At 54.9% G+C, this 16,400-nt stretch overlaps 1 protein-coding gene across 8 annotated transcripts in view; it reads left to right on the plus strand.

Annotated features, from left to right (window-relative positions):
• SRC (SRC proto-oncogene, non-receptor tyrosine kinase) overlaps positions 1-16,400 on the plus strand; it is a 53,893-nt gene that overhangs the window by 24,932 nt on the left and 12,561 nt on the right. For 3 of the 8 annotated variants that reach the window (XM_021077973.1, XM_021077974.1, XM_001928614.7), the window contains 3 exons: positions 6,332-6,498; positions 7,948-8,222; positions 9,244-9,343. In XM_021077973.1, the coding sequence (XP_020933632.1) occupies positions 7,955-8,222; positions 9,244-9,343 (368 nt within the window). In that variant the 5' untranslated portion in view covers positions 6,332-6,498; positions 7,948-7,954. Of the gene's footprint in view, positions 1-6,331; positions 6,499-7,947; positions 8,223-9,243; positions 9,344-10,306; positions 10,325-15,716; positions 15,750-16,400 lie in introns of all 8 variants that reach the window. The other 5 variants (XM_021077969.1, XM_021077970.1, XM_021077971.1 and 2 more) reach the window with 4 other exon arrangements.

The following is a 16,400-nucleotide window of genomic DNA, read 5'->3' on the forward strand; positions in this document are numbered from 1 at the left end:
TGGGAACTCCTCATGGTTATTTTTCTTACTTTATGGGAACTCTTTATATATTAAGGGAAAAAACCCTTTGTCTATCCTATGAGTTACAAATATTTTTCCTAGTTTTGGACTTATGTTTATTTGAGCCATGCAGATGTTTTAGATGTTTATGTAGGTTGATTTATTATTTTTTAAATGATTTTTAGGTTTTTGATCATGTTTAGAAATCCTTTTCCCATGCTGAGACTAGAAAAATTATTCTCCCTCCCATTTTTAGAGCTTTATGGTTTTATTTTTGTGTGGTTTAAATATGATTGATCTGGGATTTATGGGCATATGGGGTGAGATTGAGGTCCGACTTTGTTTCTTGAGGGCAGATCATTGGCCCAACTCCATCTTAAAAAGTCTACCTTTTTTTCACTGTTATGAAATACTTTCATAATATATTAAATTACCATATGTTTGGGGAAAATTTTTGGATCCTCTATTCTGCTCCATTGATTTACCTGTTTTTGTACTGATATCACACAGTTTTAATTACCATGACTTTATAATAAGTTTTACTGTCTGATTGGGCTAATTCTCCTAATTAATTTTTAGGATTTTACTGCCTATTCTTATACATTCACTCATAAACTTGAACACTGACTTGCCTAGTTAAAAAAAAATTCTGGAGTTCCCATCATGGCGCAGTGGTTAACGAATCCGACTAGGAACCATGAGGTTGCGGGTTCGGTCCCTGCCCTTGCTCAGTGGGTTAGGGATCCGGCGTTGCCGTGAGCTGTGGTGTAGGTTGCAGACGCGGCTCGGATCCCGCGTTGCTGTGGCTCTGGCGTAGGCCGGTGGCTACAGCTCCGATTCAACCCCTAGCCTGGGAACCTCCATATGCTGCGGGAGCGGCCCAAGAAATAGCAACAACAACAACAAAAAAATTCTGTTGGAGTTTTTATTCACATTCAATTTTTAGATTTATTCAGGAAGAATTGATATTTTTGTAATGCTAAGCTTTCTTTCATCTTATTTCCTGATTTCTGTGGGTATATAGATACCTTACTGATTTTGGACATTAACTTTTAATTTCCACTTTACTTAATTCACTTTTTATTTAATTGTTTTGTAGCAGATTCTCTTGGATATCTCAGATCTATGTTGATAACAAATTCAAATAATGATAGTTGTCTTTTTTCTTTTTTTTTGTTTAGGGCTGCGCCTGTGGCATATGGAAGCTCCTGAGCTAGGGCTCACATTGGAGCTGCAGCTACCAACCTACAGCACAGCTACAGCAACACCAGATCTGAGCTACATTTGCATTTGCCACCTACACCGCAGCTCATAGCAATGCTGGATCCTTAACCCACTGAGCAAGGCCAGGGATTGAACTTGCTTCCTCATGGATGCTGGTCAGATTAGTTTATGCTGAGCCATGACGGGAACTCTCTCATCTTCTCTTTTCTAATTCCATTTTATTCCTTCCATTTCGTTTTCTTAGCACATTGCACTGGCAGGCATCTTAGAACAAAGTTAACTTGTGGACATGCATGTCTTTTCTGGACTCTTTCCCTGTGAAGTGGCTTTTGTAGGTCTTGGCTCTAATCAACTCTACCAGGCAGTCTCTTCAGGGCCACACACAGGGCTTGGCACACAGTAGGAATTTTGGAAGCCTCTGCCTAATTGTAAAAGTGGTTAGAAAAAAAAGCAAAGCTCCAAAGAGAGCTCTTCCATAGTAATGATAGTAATAGCTAGTATTTATTGAGCACTTTCTATGTTCTAGTCACTTTAGAAGCATTACTTCATGGTTTTTCCTCAAGCCCAATTGCATAGGAATTAATGCACATTCCCATTTTTGATAAGGGATAAACTGAGGCCCCCTAGAGGCTGCATGGCTAGGAAGTGGCAAGTTGGCACCTGAACCTGGCATTTTGGCTCCAAGCCTTCCGCGAAGCTTCTTCTTCCCTGGAAGGTCCAGAGATACAGATGTGGATGTCAGAGGCTGACTGCTGACCCTGTTGCCTCTGTGTTAGGGAGGTGGAGATGGTGCAGTGGTGGGGTGCCTAGGGCAGTGGGGACATCAGCACATGGATGGGACTCCAGAAGTGCCTTCTGACCCTTGAGCAATCCCACCTCTGCCGCACTCGCTGCTGTGTGGCCTCAGGGAAGGTTTTGGCTTCTCTGAACTTTGGTCCCACCTGAAAAGTTATAGTCCCTACTTCACCTTGATGTATGTCCGGACAATTGAGTATCAACTGTATGCAAAATCCTCCGTTCTGTGCTTGGCATTCCAGGCCCTGCCAGCTACTCTTGCTCCCTCTTGCATTGCTCCTCTTGTCACCTGTAATGGTAATAATAACAGCAAACAACAGTGAGCACCGTTTATCATATACTTATTCTCTGCCTGGCACATGGACTCTGTTACTTAATTCTCAAATGTCAGCTTTATTATTACCCCCATTTCCCCCCCTTTTTTGGCCACCCCTTGGCATATGGAGTTCCTGGGCTAGGGATCAGATCCGAGCCGCAGTTGTGACCTACGCTGCAGCTGTGGTGATGCTGGATGCTTAACCCACTGTGCCAGGCTAGTGATGGAACCCACATCCCAGAGCTCCAGAGATGTCACAGATCCTGTTGCACCACAGCGGGGAACTCCAACCCCCATTTTAAAGGTAAGGAAACAGAGAGATCACGTGACTTGCCCAGGAAGATTTAGCTAGTTGTAGGTAGTGGGGCCAGGATTCGAACTGGAGGTCTTATTCTCAACTACTAAGCTCCTGGCCTCCCTCCCACCCTTAGAAGAGGTGGAGGTGACATTCTTCAGAGTCAGGAGGGAAGGCGTGGGTATGTCCTGACTGAACTGCAGTCTTTTCTGATTCTTCTGGATGTTGTGTCTGTATGACCGGAGGAGGCAAAGGCTGGGAGGTGAGAAAGTAGTGAAGGGATATTCCTTTGCCTCTCCACACCTTTTGGATGCAAACCTTTTGGACTCCTTCCAGAGCTTTCTCTAAACTTCTATGGCTCGTGTGTGCACCTCTGCGCGCGTGCGCGCACACACACACACATTCACATTCACATTCACGCACTAATTTTCCTTACAGAAATAACTGTAGTTCATGTGTCCTCCATGGCAAGTGTCACCCTAAGCCCACTGTATGCGTTGTCTCATTTAATCCTCCCACCAAGCCTCTGACATAGGTGGCATGATTGCCCCCATTTTCCGGTTGAGGAAACAGGCTCCGAGTGGCCCAGAGGACATTCTACACGGCCACCCTCCTCTTTTCACTTAACAGTGTGTGTGAGCCTCTTCCCAGGCCACACTGAGCTCTCTTTCCATTTAATTAGCTTCATTATTTGCTTGTCCAGTCCCTCTCTGATACACCCTGAGGTCGTTTCCAGTTTTCTGTGGACAGTGTTGAGCAGAGGAGGCCCCATTTGTTTGTGTGGATTATGGAGATGCCTCTGGCTGCCGCAGGAGGGCGCGCTGGAGGGGCCGCCACTGCTCTCCCAGGTTGGAGGACAGAGACCTGGCCCGAGGCCTGCAGATAGGGCGGGGGGAGGGATGCGTTTGAGGGAGAGTAGCAGGGAGGATGGGGGAGCAGCCCTGAGACAGTGACACGGGGTGAGGGAAAGCCTTCGAGGGAGAGGCCATGTCCATTTGGGACCTGCTGAGCACGAGGCTTTGGGGCGCTGGTCGGAGGTGCCGAAGGGCAGCCCCGGGGCCTCTCACTTAGTGGTAGCGCAGGCCCTCGGTACAGAGCCTGTGGTTGGGAGTGCCTCCCACTCCCGGGAAGGAAAGAGGGCACCTTCCTCTGCAAACCTCAGACACCCCCAATGCGGAGCCCCACCACTTCCTCTTGGACTCTGAGGATCTATCTCTGCTTTGGAGTGTGCGCGTGGCGGAAAAGATGTGGGGTCTGGCCCTTCTCAGAGCCCCAGCTCATGGTGACTTAGCGTTTGTGCCCTGAGACAGAGGCTTGCCTCAAGAAAGAGACCAAGGTCAAGGCGGGGGGAGTGTCTCTTCCAAGGTCATGCAGCACCGCTGCAGCCCTGTAGGGACTGGACCCCACCCTAAACGTGCTGTCCTTCCTCAAGCATGTGATGTCTTGTCCAAGCTTAAAATCTTGGCTTTCTCTAGTGACTGGGCTAGGCTGCTTATCCATTCATGCTCCATTTGCCAATGGTGTCTGGCTGTTCGTATGTGAAAGAGAGGTCAGCGGGCAGGAGGTGGATCCCAGGAGCAGTTCCTGATCCCAGCCTGTCCAGTGGGGTTTCATGTCCCCACTCCTTTGTATTCACCCTTGCTGTGTGACCTCAGGCAGGTGCCTCAACCTTTCTGTACCTCTGCTTCTTCATCAGTAAAATAGGGACACTATTAATATCTACCCCTCCATTATCATGGAGGTTTGATGAGTCAATATTTGCAAAGTGCTTAGAACGGGGCCCAGTGCAAGGTCCAGGCTCTGGGAGTGGTTGACTATCACAGAATGATACATGGTCTCTACAACGTGGCATTTCAGGAACAAAGCAGGAGGCAAATCATGTGTCTGTGCTCCTTTAGTCTTTTGTCTATTCTGCAAATATTTCAGAACACCTAGCTTTCCTTCTTCCTCCATGGTGCATCAACCAAGTACCCTTTCTCCTATCTTTGATTACCTCCAGTGACAGGGGGCTCACTCTCTATCACTTAGTTCATCTGAAGAAAGTTTGGATTCATAGAAAGTTCCTCATTAATTTTTTTTTTTTTTTTGCTTTTTAGGGCCACACCTGCAGCATATGGAAGTTCCCAGGCTAGGGGTCAAATCAGAGCTACCACTGCCGGCCCGCACCACAGCCATAGCAAGGCTAGATCTGGGCCATATCTGTGACCTACACCACAGCTCACAGAAATGCCGGATTCTTAACCCACTGAGCAAGGCCAGAGATCAAACCCACATCTTCATGGATCCTAATCAGGTTGTTACTGCTGAGCCACGACAGGAACTCCCCTCATTAAAATTTTTAAAAATGTATTTTTAAATGTTTTTTGTAATTTTTTATTTCTTCTCGAAGTCCCACAAACAAGTCCCCTGTGAGAGCATGCATCCTTTGAGGCAGGACCTGGCCAGATCCTCTCTGTGTCCCCTTGTGCTGATTGGCAGAGGGCTTGCTGCACAGTTGGTGCTGTGACCGCTATACCAGGGAGCAGGCAGGGGGAGGGTACAGTGGTGGGGGCCCAGCCTCCATTAAGCCTGGAGCTGTCGGTAACTGGGTCAGGAGGTCCCCTGGGACACCACCTGTATGAGGGCTGATGGGAACCATGACCTCAAGGGATTGGGTTGCCATAGAAATTGGCCTTCCTAGGCCCGTTGGCATGTCTGTCAGGAGGCCCCAGTGAGCAGGTCTCCCCAGGGCCTTCCCGGCCCCACATTCTCTGAGCTGGATGGTCCCCAGGGAGTGTGCAAGCCATGACCCCATTGTGCAGATGAGCAGCCTGAGGCCAGAGGGTTACAGGGGCTGGCTAAAGGTCACATAGGGAAGGGCAGGGTCACAGAGCTGGGCTTGGTGCTCAGGGCAAACAGTCTTGCCGAGGCCCCAACCCGTCAAGGGGACCTTTTTCCATTCATGGGTTTCCAGAGGAAATTTTGGACAGATTCCAGGCCTGCAGCATCCCCTGGAGAATAATTGGAGCTCATGTCACCAGCAGGTCCAGAATCACAGGATCAGGATAGCTGATGGGGCAGGGTCACCGCATGTTCCCAGCCTTCTGCCTTGCTGCCTTCAGATGTCCAGTCGTTTGCGAATGAAGAAATGGGCACACAGAGAAGTTAAATCATTTGCTTGAGGTCATGCCATTGACGAGGGACAGAGCCGGGATTTGAGTCTGGGGAGTCTGGCTCCAGAGGTCACCTTTCTTTTCTTTCTTTCTTTTTTTTAGGGCTGCTCTTGTGGCATAGGGAAGTTCCCAGGCCAGGGGTCGAACCGGAACTGCAGCTGCCAGCCTGCACCACAGCCACAGCAATGTGGGATCCAAGCCGCATCTATGACCTACACCGCAACTTGCAGCCATGCTGGATCCTTAACCCACTGAGTGAGGCCAGGCAGGGATGGAACCCAGCTCGTCACAGACACTATGTTGGGTTCTTTAACCCACTGAGCCACAGTGGGATCTCCCCAAAGCCGTTTAACCACTGTGCCATACCCAGCCTCACTCTCGCTTTGGCAGGAATGAGAGATATTTCAGGTCTGGGTAGTTCTCAGCACCAGGCCTGCTGGAGTCAGAGCCTGATGAAATCTGATCCCAGAGTCAGAGCCGTGGTGATTTCTCTTTCTGATCCTATCCTCCCAACAGTCCTGAGAGGTCTGCTTTCTTCCCACTTTGTAGATGAGGACCTGAGGCCCAGAGAGGGGAAGTGACTTGCCCAAGGTCACCCAGCAGGGAGAGGTGGAGCAGGTCCTCTAGTGCAAGACCCTTGACTCCATACCTGGTGTTTGTGCTGAGACCTCGGGCTACTTCCCAGGTCCTCTGGGAGAGCCCCTGCCTTCCACCAGGTGAGGTGGTGACCTGTCAGGGCTGCCAAGTTGAGGGAGCTGGGAGGGATGGCTGTGGGGGGTGGGGGGAGACCTGGCCAGGCACGGTGGGTGGGAGCCAGGACCTGAGGATGGAGACATGGGAAGCGAAGAGGGGTGGCAGGGCTGCGGGCATCCCTGGGGAGTGTGCAGCTTGGGTGTCTCTCTGCTCCCTGATCTCTAGCCCTCCCAGATTTCTGGCTCGGAGATCTCTACCACTTTTTCCCCCTCTATTTTGGTCGCCACCTGGCATATGGAGTTCCTGGGCCGGGGATCAGATCTGAGCAGCAGTTTCGACCTAAGCCACAGCTGTGGCAATGCTGGTTCCTTTAACCCACTGTGCCAGGCTGGGGATTGAACCTGCACCCTGGCGCTGCAGAGACACCACTGATCCCATGGCACCATGATGGGAATTCCGGCTCAGAGAACTCTTAACTCTTGAGAGATTCATTCATTCGTCCAGCTGTTTATTGAGCACCTACTGTGCCATACATACCCTGTGTTAGGTGCAGGGAGCACAGCAGTGAGCTAGACAGGCAAAGGCCCATGACAACAATCATATAAACCCATAAACAACCCCCAAATCTGGGCCACATTTTATCAAGAAGAGGCACAAAAAGCAGAGGGACTTAGACCAGTGAAAGGAGTTGGGAAACCCTTCCCAAAGAGGTGACTTTTCCCCCTTGATAGCTGTATTGAGATGTAATTGACATACAATAAACTATACTTATTTAAGGTGTATAGCTTGATAATTTTGACACATGGATGCACTCACGGAACTATCAGCACAGTCAAGATCATCCATCACCCCTAAACATTTCCCTCCCATCCCCCACATGCTGCCTCCAAAGAGGTGACTTGACTTAGGCTGGGAACTGAAGGAGGCATGAGTTACTCTGGTGAAGGGATCAGGGAAGAGCATTCAGGCAGAGGGAACCACATGTGCAAAGGCCCTGGGGCTGGAGTGAGCTCCCAGCCATTTCTCCTTCTTCCAGCTGCCTGCAGTACCCCTGCCCTGGCTGCAACTTTTAGCACTTTCCCTCTGGTGTGAGACAGTTTCAGTCAGGCATGTATTAACTCAACAAACCCTTAGCCCTTTCCGATGTGCCTGGAACACAGATGTGACTCAGACACGGCCCTGCCCCCAATGGAGAGAAACAGTGACCTGGGAAGGTTGGGGAGGTTAGGGCTTCTGATTATGAGGTTTCTTCTGTGCTTGGCCCTGTACCAAAGAAGCACTTCATGGGTACCATCATTGTTCCCATTTTACAGATGGAGAAACTGAGGTTCTGGAAGGCTAATTTACCCAAAGAGACCTCTTTGAGCCTCAGTTTCCCTGTCTGTAGAATGGGTGGGAGTGCAAGCTTAGGGACCCCGGCAGCCCGGCCTGCTCCCTGAGGTCTTCACCCTAAGGTTCTCTCTCATCTCCAGCAGAACCATGGGCAGCAACAAGAGCAAGCCCAAGGACGCCAGCCAGCGGCGCCGCAGCCTGGAGCCTGCCGAGAACACCCACGGCGGCGGGGGCGGCGGCGGCGGTGGCGGTGGTGCCTTTCCCACCTCACAGACCCCCAGCAAGCCAGCCTCCGCGGATGGTCATCGAGGCCCCAGCACGGCCTTCGCCCCTGCGGCCGCCGAGCCCAAGCTGTTTGGTGGCTTCAACTCCTCGGACACTGTCACCTCCCCGCAGAGGGCGGGGCCCCTGGCTGGTCAGTGGGCCTGGGAGTGTGGGTGCCGGGTGCCTAAGCTGTCGGGCTTAGGCTGCTCTGCTCTTTCTCTCACTGAAGGGGAGGAGCCTGTGGGTTACTGGGCCTTGGGGACTGTTGGGAGTTGCCTGGAGGCTTTATAAACTGGAAAGTGTGGTGCACACTTCATTGCTTCTAGGGGTGAATCCGATGCAGAGCATAAAGGACCTAGAGATAGAGGACGATAGAGAGAAACTGAGGCCGTGAGAGCTGGGGGCTTCTCAGGGAGGCACAGGGAGCAGCTTGGAGGCTTTGCTCTTGGCTCTGGTCAGCCCAGAGAAGGATCAGGACTGGAGGCGGTGCGTGGCCAAGAGGGCGGGGCTCTTTGGGAGGGAGACGGGGGGCTTCGGTCTTCAGAGCCCCGCCGAACGCCGAGGTGCGCCCCTGCGCCCTCTGCTGGCGCCTTGGTAATATAGCAGTCCCAGGCACACTTCATTGCCTTTAGGGGTGAATCTGATACAGAGCATATCGTCCTAGAGATAGAGGACGAGAGAGAGAAACTGAGGCCATGAGAGCTGGGGGCTTCTCAGGGAGGCACGGGGAGCAGGTTGGAGGTCCTGAAGACGCACAGACCTAAGACCCTCACACAAACACGACACTTACTCGGACACCCTCAGACAGAGCCACACACACACAGAGTCAGTAGCTCATTCGGAGACACCCATAGAGGACCCCCAGGCTCTAGGATCAAAACAAAGATGCCTGTTATTGGGGGCTTCTGCTTCTATGGGAAAGACAGGTACCAAACAGATAAACCAACAGCTAGCATAACCTAGAGCCCAGTGGGCACACTCAGACACGGAGAGACACGCATGCTTCCTACACCTTTCACAGGCTTGCCTGGACCCCTGGACAAGGTGGGCATGCATAGAGGCCCGCCCCCTGTGAATGGGACCAGGCCTCTGGGCTGGTGGTAGGAGACCAACTCCGCCCCTCCCCCCAGCCAAGGCCTTGGCCGTTCTGACACGCCCCTCTTGCCCTGCAGGCGGGGTGACCACCTTTGTAGCCCTCTATGACTATGAGTCACGGACAGAGACTGACCTGTCTTTCAAGAAAGGGGAACGGCTCCAGATTGTCAACAACACGTGAGTCCCCCGCCCCCCCTTCCCCGTCACCCCTCTGGACCCTGATCCAGGGCCTGGTCTTGAGACAGACAGCTTTGAGTGACCCCAGAGTGGGGAGGCCAGCCTGATGGGCAGTGGGGAGAGCTCAGCATCAAGGCAGCCAAGGTCCAGGGAGCTGACCTGGGGCCTGCAGGAGTGATGAGGCAGGGGCTCTGGGAAGGCTCTGTAATTGGTCAACAGAGCACAGCGTTCCAGATCACAGAACCCGCAGAAGTTGCAGGTGGTGAGGGCAGGACTGGGCCTGGGACCCAGGACCACACAAAGCAGAGCCTGTGAGCTGGAGGCTGTGTCCACATAGGCACTGGAGAGCCTGGGACAGCCAGTGAAGCCGGAGTCTCCAGCTGTAGAGGGAGGGGCCCACATTCGGAGGGCTGGGGGGACCCATTTGGGGGACCCAGTGGGAGAGGGGTCAGGATAGGGCATGGGGATGAGGTGATGGGATAAGGGGTGGTGGGCAGGCACCCTGGTGGGCATCTCTGGCTCACCTGCAGGAACTCCAGCCTTGGGGCATGGCATCCAAGAGCCAAGCTGGCGTGTGAGGGGGAGGGGGGGCCCTGTGAGTGGGGATAAAGAACTGGTGAGGGTGAGTGGGGCTGTAGCCATGGGATGGGAGTCCTTCCCCTCTGCCCCGCTCCCCTCCTTTTCCAGGGTGGGGTGCCACACCTGTCATGGGCAGTGGGTGGGGCAGGCTTTGGGTCCTATACCCAGGGGTGATCACAGTGGGGAGGGCAGGATGCAGCCCCACACCTGCTGCATTTTTGCCCTTATAGGGCCTGCTGTCCCCTCTCTGCCACTTCCCATCCCCCGCTCCCCAGCATCCCCCCAGCCTCGGGGACCCCCGCTCCCCATTCCCTGCCAGTGCTTGCTCCCTCCAGCTCTGTCTCAGCTTCTCCCTCTCTCTGCTTCTCTCTCGCTGGCCCTTAGGAGGAAGGTGGATGTCAGGTGTGTACTCACTCCGGGGGCGGGGCGGGCTGGGTGGGGGCGCTTTGGCGGTGGGGGTGGGGCTGCTGCCGGCATGCGCTTCCTAGGGTCTGGCTCCCTTGGCTGCACCCCCTCCAGCTTCCCCAGCTTCTGTCCTCATCCCCACTAGTTTGACCAGATCCTGCCCTTCACCCCAGGCTGAGAATGGGGAGGGTTGTCCCATCACCCCGTCACTCCCCATCACACCCCATTCCCGTCCCCATCCTGCTAACTCACCCTCTCCCCGTTCAGCCCACCTGGAGTGCCGGCCGCATGCAGGGTCCAGTGCTGGGCCCAGTGAGGCCTGGGTGGAGAAGGCCATGCCCTCCTGCAGCCAGAGTGTGGCCGGGCCCCAGCCCCAGTCCAGGCCAAGTGGCAGGCAGAGGACGAGGCCAGGGTCAGTGCAGGCTTCGGGGCCCCTGCTGTGTGTCCCCCTCTTGTGGTGACCACCAGGGCTGGGAGGTTCAAGCAGGACCTTGAAGGAAGCCCTGTGAAGTCACGTGGCCTGTGGGGGTGGTGGAAAGCCGTCCCCGTCAAGGTGGGTGGAGCGCTGGAGGGGCGGATACCTTCAGGACTGCAAGGACACCGAGTTCTAGGGGTAGAGTAGACTCGATCCATGAGCATCTTCAAAGGCCTGGCTAAGGAAGTTGGTCATCTCCACTGTTTCCAAGCATGTCTTGCTTGTTCGTGCCTCCCTGACCTTGTGCATGTTGTTCCTTCTGCCTGAAATGCCCTTTCTCCCATCTCTGTCTGGCGAACTCCTATTCATCCCTCGAGATCCAGCTCAGAACCGCCTTCTTTGTGAGGCAAAAGGGAAAAAAGGGAGCAGGCATTTTTACCCCTGTCCTCGTGTTTACTCTGCTGCAGTCCCGCCCGCCGGGGCTACAGTGATGGGGGAGGAGCCACCTCCATTTTGCAGATGAGGAAACTGAGGCTCAGCGATGTGAAGGCCCTTGCCCAAGGTCACACAGCTACCAAGTAGCAAAGCCAGGACTGGAACTTGGGCAGCAGCTCTCTCCCTTCCTTAAGCTGCTCTCCCTGGGGGAGGGGGCTTTCCCAGCTCCCCCCACCTGCCTCTGTCTGAGTCCCAGGGCTGCTCTGATTCTCTTATGGTTCCAGCTGTTTGCATCTGCCTCCCCCCAAACTGGGAACTCCCTGAGGGTTGCTCTTGGGCCTGCCACATTTCTGGGTTCCCCCATCACCTGCTGCTCAGCACCTGGGGAGGGGGCTGGGGTGCCCAGGTAGAGCTGGTGCACAAGGTGAACAGTAATAAAATAGCCACCATTTCTTGAGCCCTGCGGGTAAACGGGGTCTCAGGCTGAGCGCTTTCAGTTGTGTTGTTTTGTTTGTACAGCAGCACAGCCCTGGGAAGTGGACATGCATATTCGCTCCATTTTACAGATGAGGAAACTGAGGCCCAGAGAGGTGCAATGACTTGCTCAAGGTCACACAGCTAGTCATGGCAGAGCTGGGAGGAGTAGGCGTGGCCCCCAGCCCTTGGAGGAGGGTCTCCGTGGATTCACAGAGGAGCCAGGAGGGGGGCGGGGGCGCTGAGCAGGGATGGACAGACTCAGGTTGGAGGCTTTGAAGTACTGGGGGGACCTCAGCCAGCAACAGTGGGAAGGGTGTCTTGATCTGGTGGGGGTGGGGTGGGGCAGTGTTGTCACAGCTGGTAGAGCAAAGGCATGGCCAGAGGAAAGGCTCTGGAAACCTCTGCGTCTTTCACCCAGAGTCAGAGGGCAGCCCTCACTCACTCCTGCCCTTCCTTCTTCCCGCCTTCCAGGACAGCTGCAGGATGTGCTGTTGGGTCTGAGGCTGTGGGAGGCCTGGAAGTGATGGAGGCCTGGAAGTGAGGCGCCCTGATTGGCGGGTGGGAAAGGCTCAGGAGCCTTCGTCACATCACAGCACTCAGCTGCTCCTTTGCCTGAGACATTGGGTGATGGTAGAGTGGGGGGGCTGGCATTAGGGGAAGAGGAGGGGTAACAGGGTGGGGGGCGGGGCTTAGTGGAAGATGGGTCACCCAAATTTGAGGTGTCCAGGTCTCATACTTTATCTAAGAACCCTCCTGCCTGTCCTTCCACTATTACTGCTTAGGGTCCATCATTGTCAACCTCCTGCCCCACCTGGCCATCCTGTGTGAGTGAGGGCCTTTCTAAGTCTGTGCTGGGGCGGGCCGAGGGTGGGGGGTGGTTTCCTCACAGTAGTAGCCTAGAGACCCTGCTCCCTGGATCTTCCTGCCCAATGGTCCTGCTCCTACAATCCTGGGTGCTGTGTGGCCTTGGGTCCGAGGAAGTCCGCCGAGGGCTGAGGTATGGCTGCCCTGAGCCCCCCTGCCCTGGCATCTGTCTTCAGGGGTCAGAGCCCTGCTGAGTCTGACTCTGGGTTGCTTCCCAAGCTGCCCTCTCCTCCCACTCAGATTCCAGCCGCTTCTGTGGGGATGCTGGCCTCTGCCCCCTTGCCCTGGGCACACCAGTTCCACTCCCCACCGTGGAGCAATGGACCCCTTCCTGCTGTCTTCACATGACCTTCCTCGGCCTCACCCTGCTCTCTCCACATCACCCACAGGCCCGGGCCTCAGGGCCCGGAAACTTGCCTGGGCCGTGCCCGGCTGCCCTAGGTTGTCCAAAATCCCCAAAGTGCCTCTAGAACCCGTCCCAACAGCCCAAATGAGTTAAATAGAAGGACCCAAACTTGGCATGACTTTCCAGGTCCCAGAGCTGCCACATGCCTGTTGCACATGCCAGCCTGGATTAGCCACAAAGACTAGGCTCCCAAGAGAGGATCCTGAGGCTCAGAGAGGTGAGGTCAGTAGCTTGAAGTCACACAGCTAGTGACAGCGGTGGGGATGGAGGATCGTAGCTTGGAGACTCCTGGTCCAGGGCTTTCCCCTCTGGCCACGTGTGGGAAGATGAGGGCTCAGGCAGGGCAAGTGTGTGATTTCCTTCCCCCACCGCCTCCTGCCTGGCTGGTGAGGACCAGGCCCCAGGGAAAGTGCCAGATGCAGTAAATCTGCTCTACCTGTTAGGTTAATGCCTGGCACTTCTGACGCTGGGCTCAGATTGGGATCCCTGCCAGACTGGACTGATCTGGGGAGCTGTGGTGCCTCTCCTTGGGAGGGTAGTCCATGACCCTTGGCAGGGCCAGCTCACAGCCACCTGAGGCAGGGTCGACCCTCCCCGACTGTGGGCACGGGAAGATGGGGCTTGCGATGTCCATTTCACAGGGGAGCAAACTGAAGCCCAGAGGATAATCACGGTACACAGCTTACTCCGAGCCTGGCTTGATGCTGACTGTTGACACGCTTTGCCTGCCAGGGAGATGTGGTGAAGATTATCGCCTTCCTCTAGATGAGGAAACTAAGACCCAGAGAGGGTAGGGTACTTGCCCAAGGTCACACAGCAAATTCTTAGTGGAGACTGGGACTGAGCTGCTTTGTTTCTTTTTTTAAAAAAACTTTTTGGAGAGTGGGGAGGGGGACCATAGAGAGGCAGATTTCATCGTTTTCCTTCTTTTTTAGCCAAATAAGATATTGCCACACACATTGAGCACCTATGTGCCAGGCCCTGTGTTGGTATTTTCCATTCTGGGAGTGGGGCATGAGTAACCCCATCCTGCAGATGAGGAAACCGAGGCGGGGCCAAGGTAGCACAGCCTGGGATGGCGCCAGGATGGTCTGACGCTGGTGCTCAAGTTCTTAGGTGCCCCTTGAGCTGGACCCAGGCTGAAGCTGGTCCTTGGATCCTTAGTGGGATGGCAGTGCAGCTCTTTCCCTGCCCTCATGAGATAAAACCCACCAAACTGGACTGTGAGCCCAAACTCACCCAGGGCTGGCGTCCGGGAGCCGGAGGCTCTGCCGGCTGAACTCTGGGTAACACCAGCAGAGCTGAACCTTCCTTGCTTCTGGGGCCCTGCTTGGCTGGCCTCTGGGCACACGGTCCTGTCGGCCTTCCACTGTGAGTGCGAGGCTGGGAGCTCCCTTGAGGCCAGCTTGCAAACTCTGGCTTTGTTAGTCTGCCCTCTTTTGTAGTCTCTGACCCAGACCTCAGCCCAGTCCCTTGACCCGAGCCCTGCTGCCTCCTCCTCTGTCTCCCCCAGTTTCCCTGAGGGTTTCCGAGACTTGAGGGGCCTGGGGAGGCTGCAGGCATCCCGGAGGCCTGCTGGGTCTGGCCGCTGGCATGTAGGGCCCCTGCTTCTCACCCTTGCTCTGTCACTGTGTGGCTTTGGGCAAATCACTGCCCTTCTCTGTGCCTTCTTTTCTCCCTTGATGAAATGAAGATTCTAGATTGGAAGATTTCAGCCCTTGCCTGTGATGTGAGGTCTTGCTGTGTAGCTTTGGGCAAGTCTCTGTCCCGCTCTCTGCCTCAGTTTCCCCAGCTGTACAAAGAAAGTGCTGGGTTACTCGGGCCTGCGTGCTGTGTGTCCTTGGGCTGGTTCCGAGACATCTCTGTGCTACAGTTTCTTCATTGGGAGCTGTGGCCTCCCTTCCTTCTTTGCAGGGTGGCCTTGAAGGTCAAATGGGACAGACAGCTATGGAACCCCCCCGCCCCCTGCCATGTACACAGAGGGGTAGATGGAGGTTCTGGGCATCTGAGGGCTTCTTTCCTTACCCTGGAGCCCTCTCCCTTCCTATGGTGGAGCCTCGGCCCTCGTGGCTGAGCCCCTGGCTCTGGGATGCTCACCTGTACTCACCTGTTCTCAAAGAGCTCCCTCAGCCCCTGTCTCTCCCGGCCTCAACTTCTCCATCTTCAAAATGGGCTGAAGAATATAGGTCAGGGACAGCTCAGAACCAGGAGCCAGAGGTCCAGGTTCAAGTCCAGACTGTGGCTGTGGGCAAGAGCCTTTCTCTCCCTAGGTCCTGGCAATGGGGATGGGGGAGCGCATCCTGCTTGCGGTGTCAGTGGGGGAGGTGGGGGGTGGGGGGTGAGGTCAAAAGCAGCCTCTGATCCAGATGCTCAGCAAAGTATCATGCCCCACCCCCCCACCCCACCCCCGTAGGGAAGGATTCCTTCTTATCTGGGAGTCAGGAGTCTGGGTGGACAGTGTGACCTTGAGCAGAGCCTTTGCTTCTCCAGCCTCAGTCTTCCCATCAGCATAGTGGGAATGGAGGGCGCTGGCCCCTATTTCCCAGGCAGCCCTTCCCGTTGGCCTCCCCATGGACCCTCTCCCCCTCCCCTTTGATTGCTTTGGATGCGAGGCCTCTGTGGCTGCCCCACCCTGTCCCCTTGTCCCTGGTCCCCAGCACCGCCTGGCACCCCCGCTCCCTCCCTCGCTCTTTCTGCCTCTCTCTCTCTCACCACCCCCATCTCTGCCTCTTCTTTCCTGTTGGGCTCTCGCTTTCTCCTCCCTCCTCTGTGTCTCTGGACCCCCGCTCCAGCCAGACCTGGTTCACATTCAGATGGCTGCAAAGGTACTTCCGCCCCTCTCCCCTGCCCCCCAGCCCAAGGGGACCCGCCCTGCCAGGGGCTCCTCCTGCCCCATCACCCTGTCCCCATCACCTGCTCCTCCCCATCCTCCTCCAGGGGCAATTAGTGCAGAAGGGCCCTGGGCACTGGGGCTCCGCCACCTCAGCTCCCTCTGACATGACTCGCTGTGTGACTTTGGGCAAGTCCCAGCCCCCTCTGGCCTCAGTTTCCCCCGGAGATGGGTAGGCTGCAGAAGGAGGTCTGTGGTTTTCAGTCAAGGAGCCCTGTGGGTGTGACCCATGATTTGTAACAAAGCCAGTCATCGCTCTAGTTTGTAAGGTTGGCGCCCGGGTTGTCACCAAGCCCCCAAAGGGCCACCCCTTGCCTCTACCCAGGTCTCACCAGCTCCCAGGCTTGGCCTTCCAAATCTCAGGGCTTCAGGAGGCTTGGAAGGTCTGAGTGGACCTCCCCCTGAGGCAGGAATCTTCTGTTACAACTTGCTTGCTCCCTGGAGACAGGGAGCTCCCTCCCTCAATCCCTAGGTGGCTCTTGGCATCTTGAGACGACCTGGTTTATCTGGAGGGAGCAGATCACTTCCCATTTCAGGACTCTGCCCCTGTGAATTCGGGCCTCATCTGAGTCAGCCTTGGCCAAGA

Source organism: Sus scrofa, chromosome 17 (genome assembly GCF_000003025.6).
Source record: "Sus scrofa isolate TJ Tabasco breed Duroc chromosome 17, Sscrofa11.1, whole genome shotgun sequence".
NCBI classification, from domain to species: Eukaryota; Metazoa; Chordata; class Mammalia; order Artiodactyla; family Suidae; genus Sus; species Sus scrofa.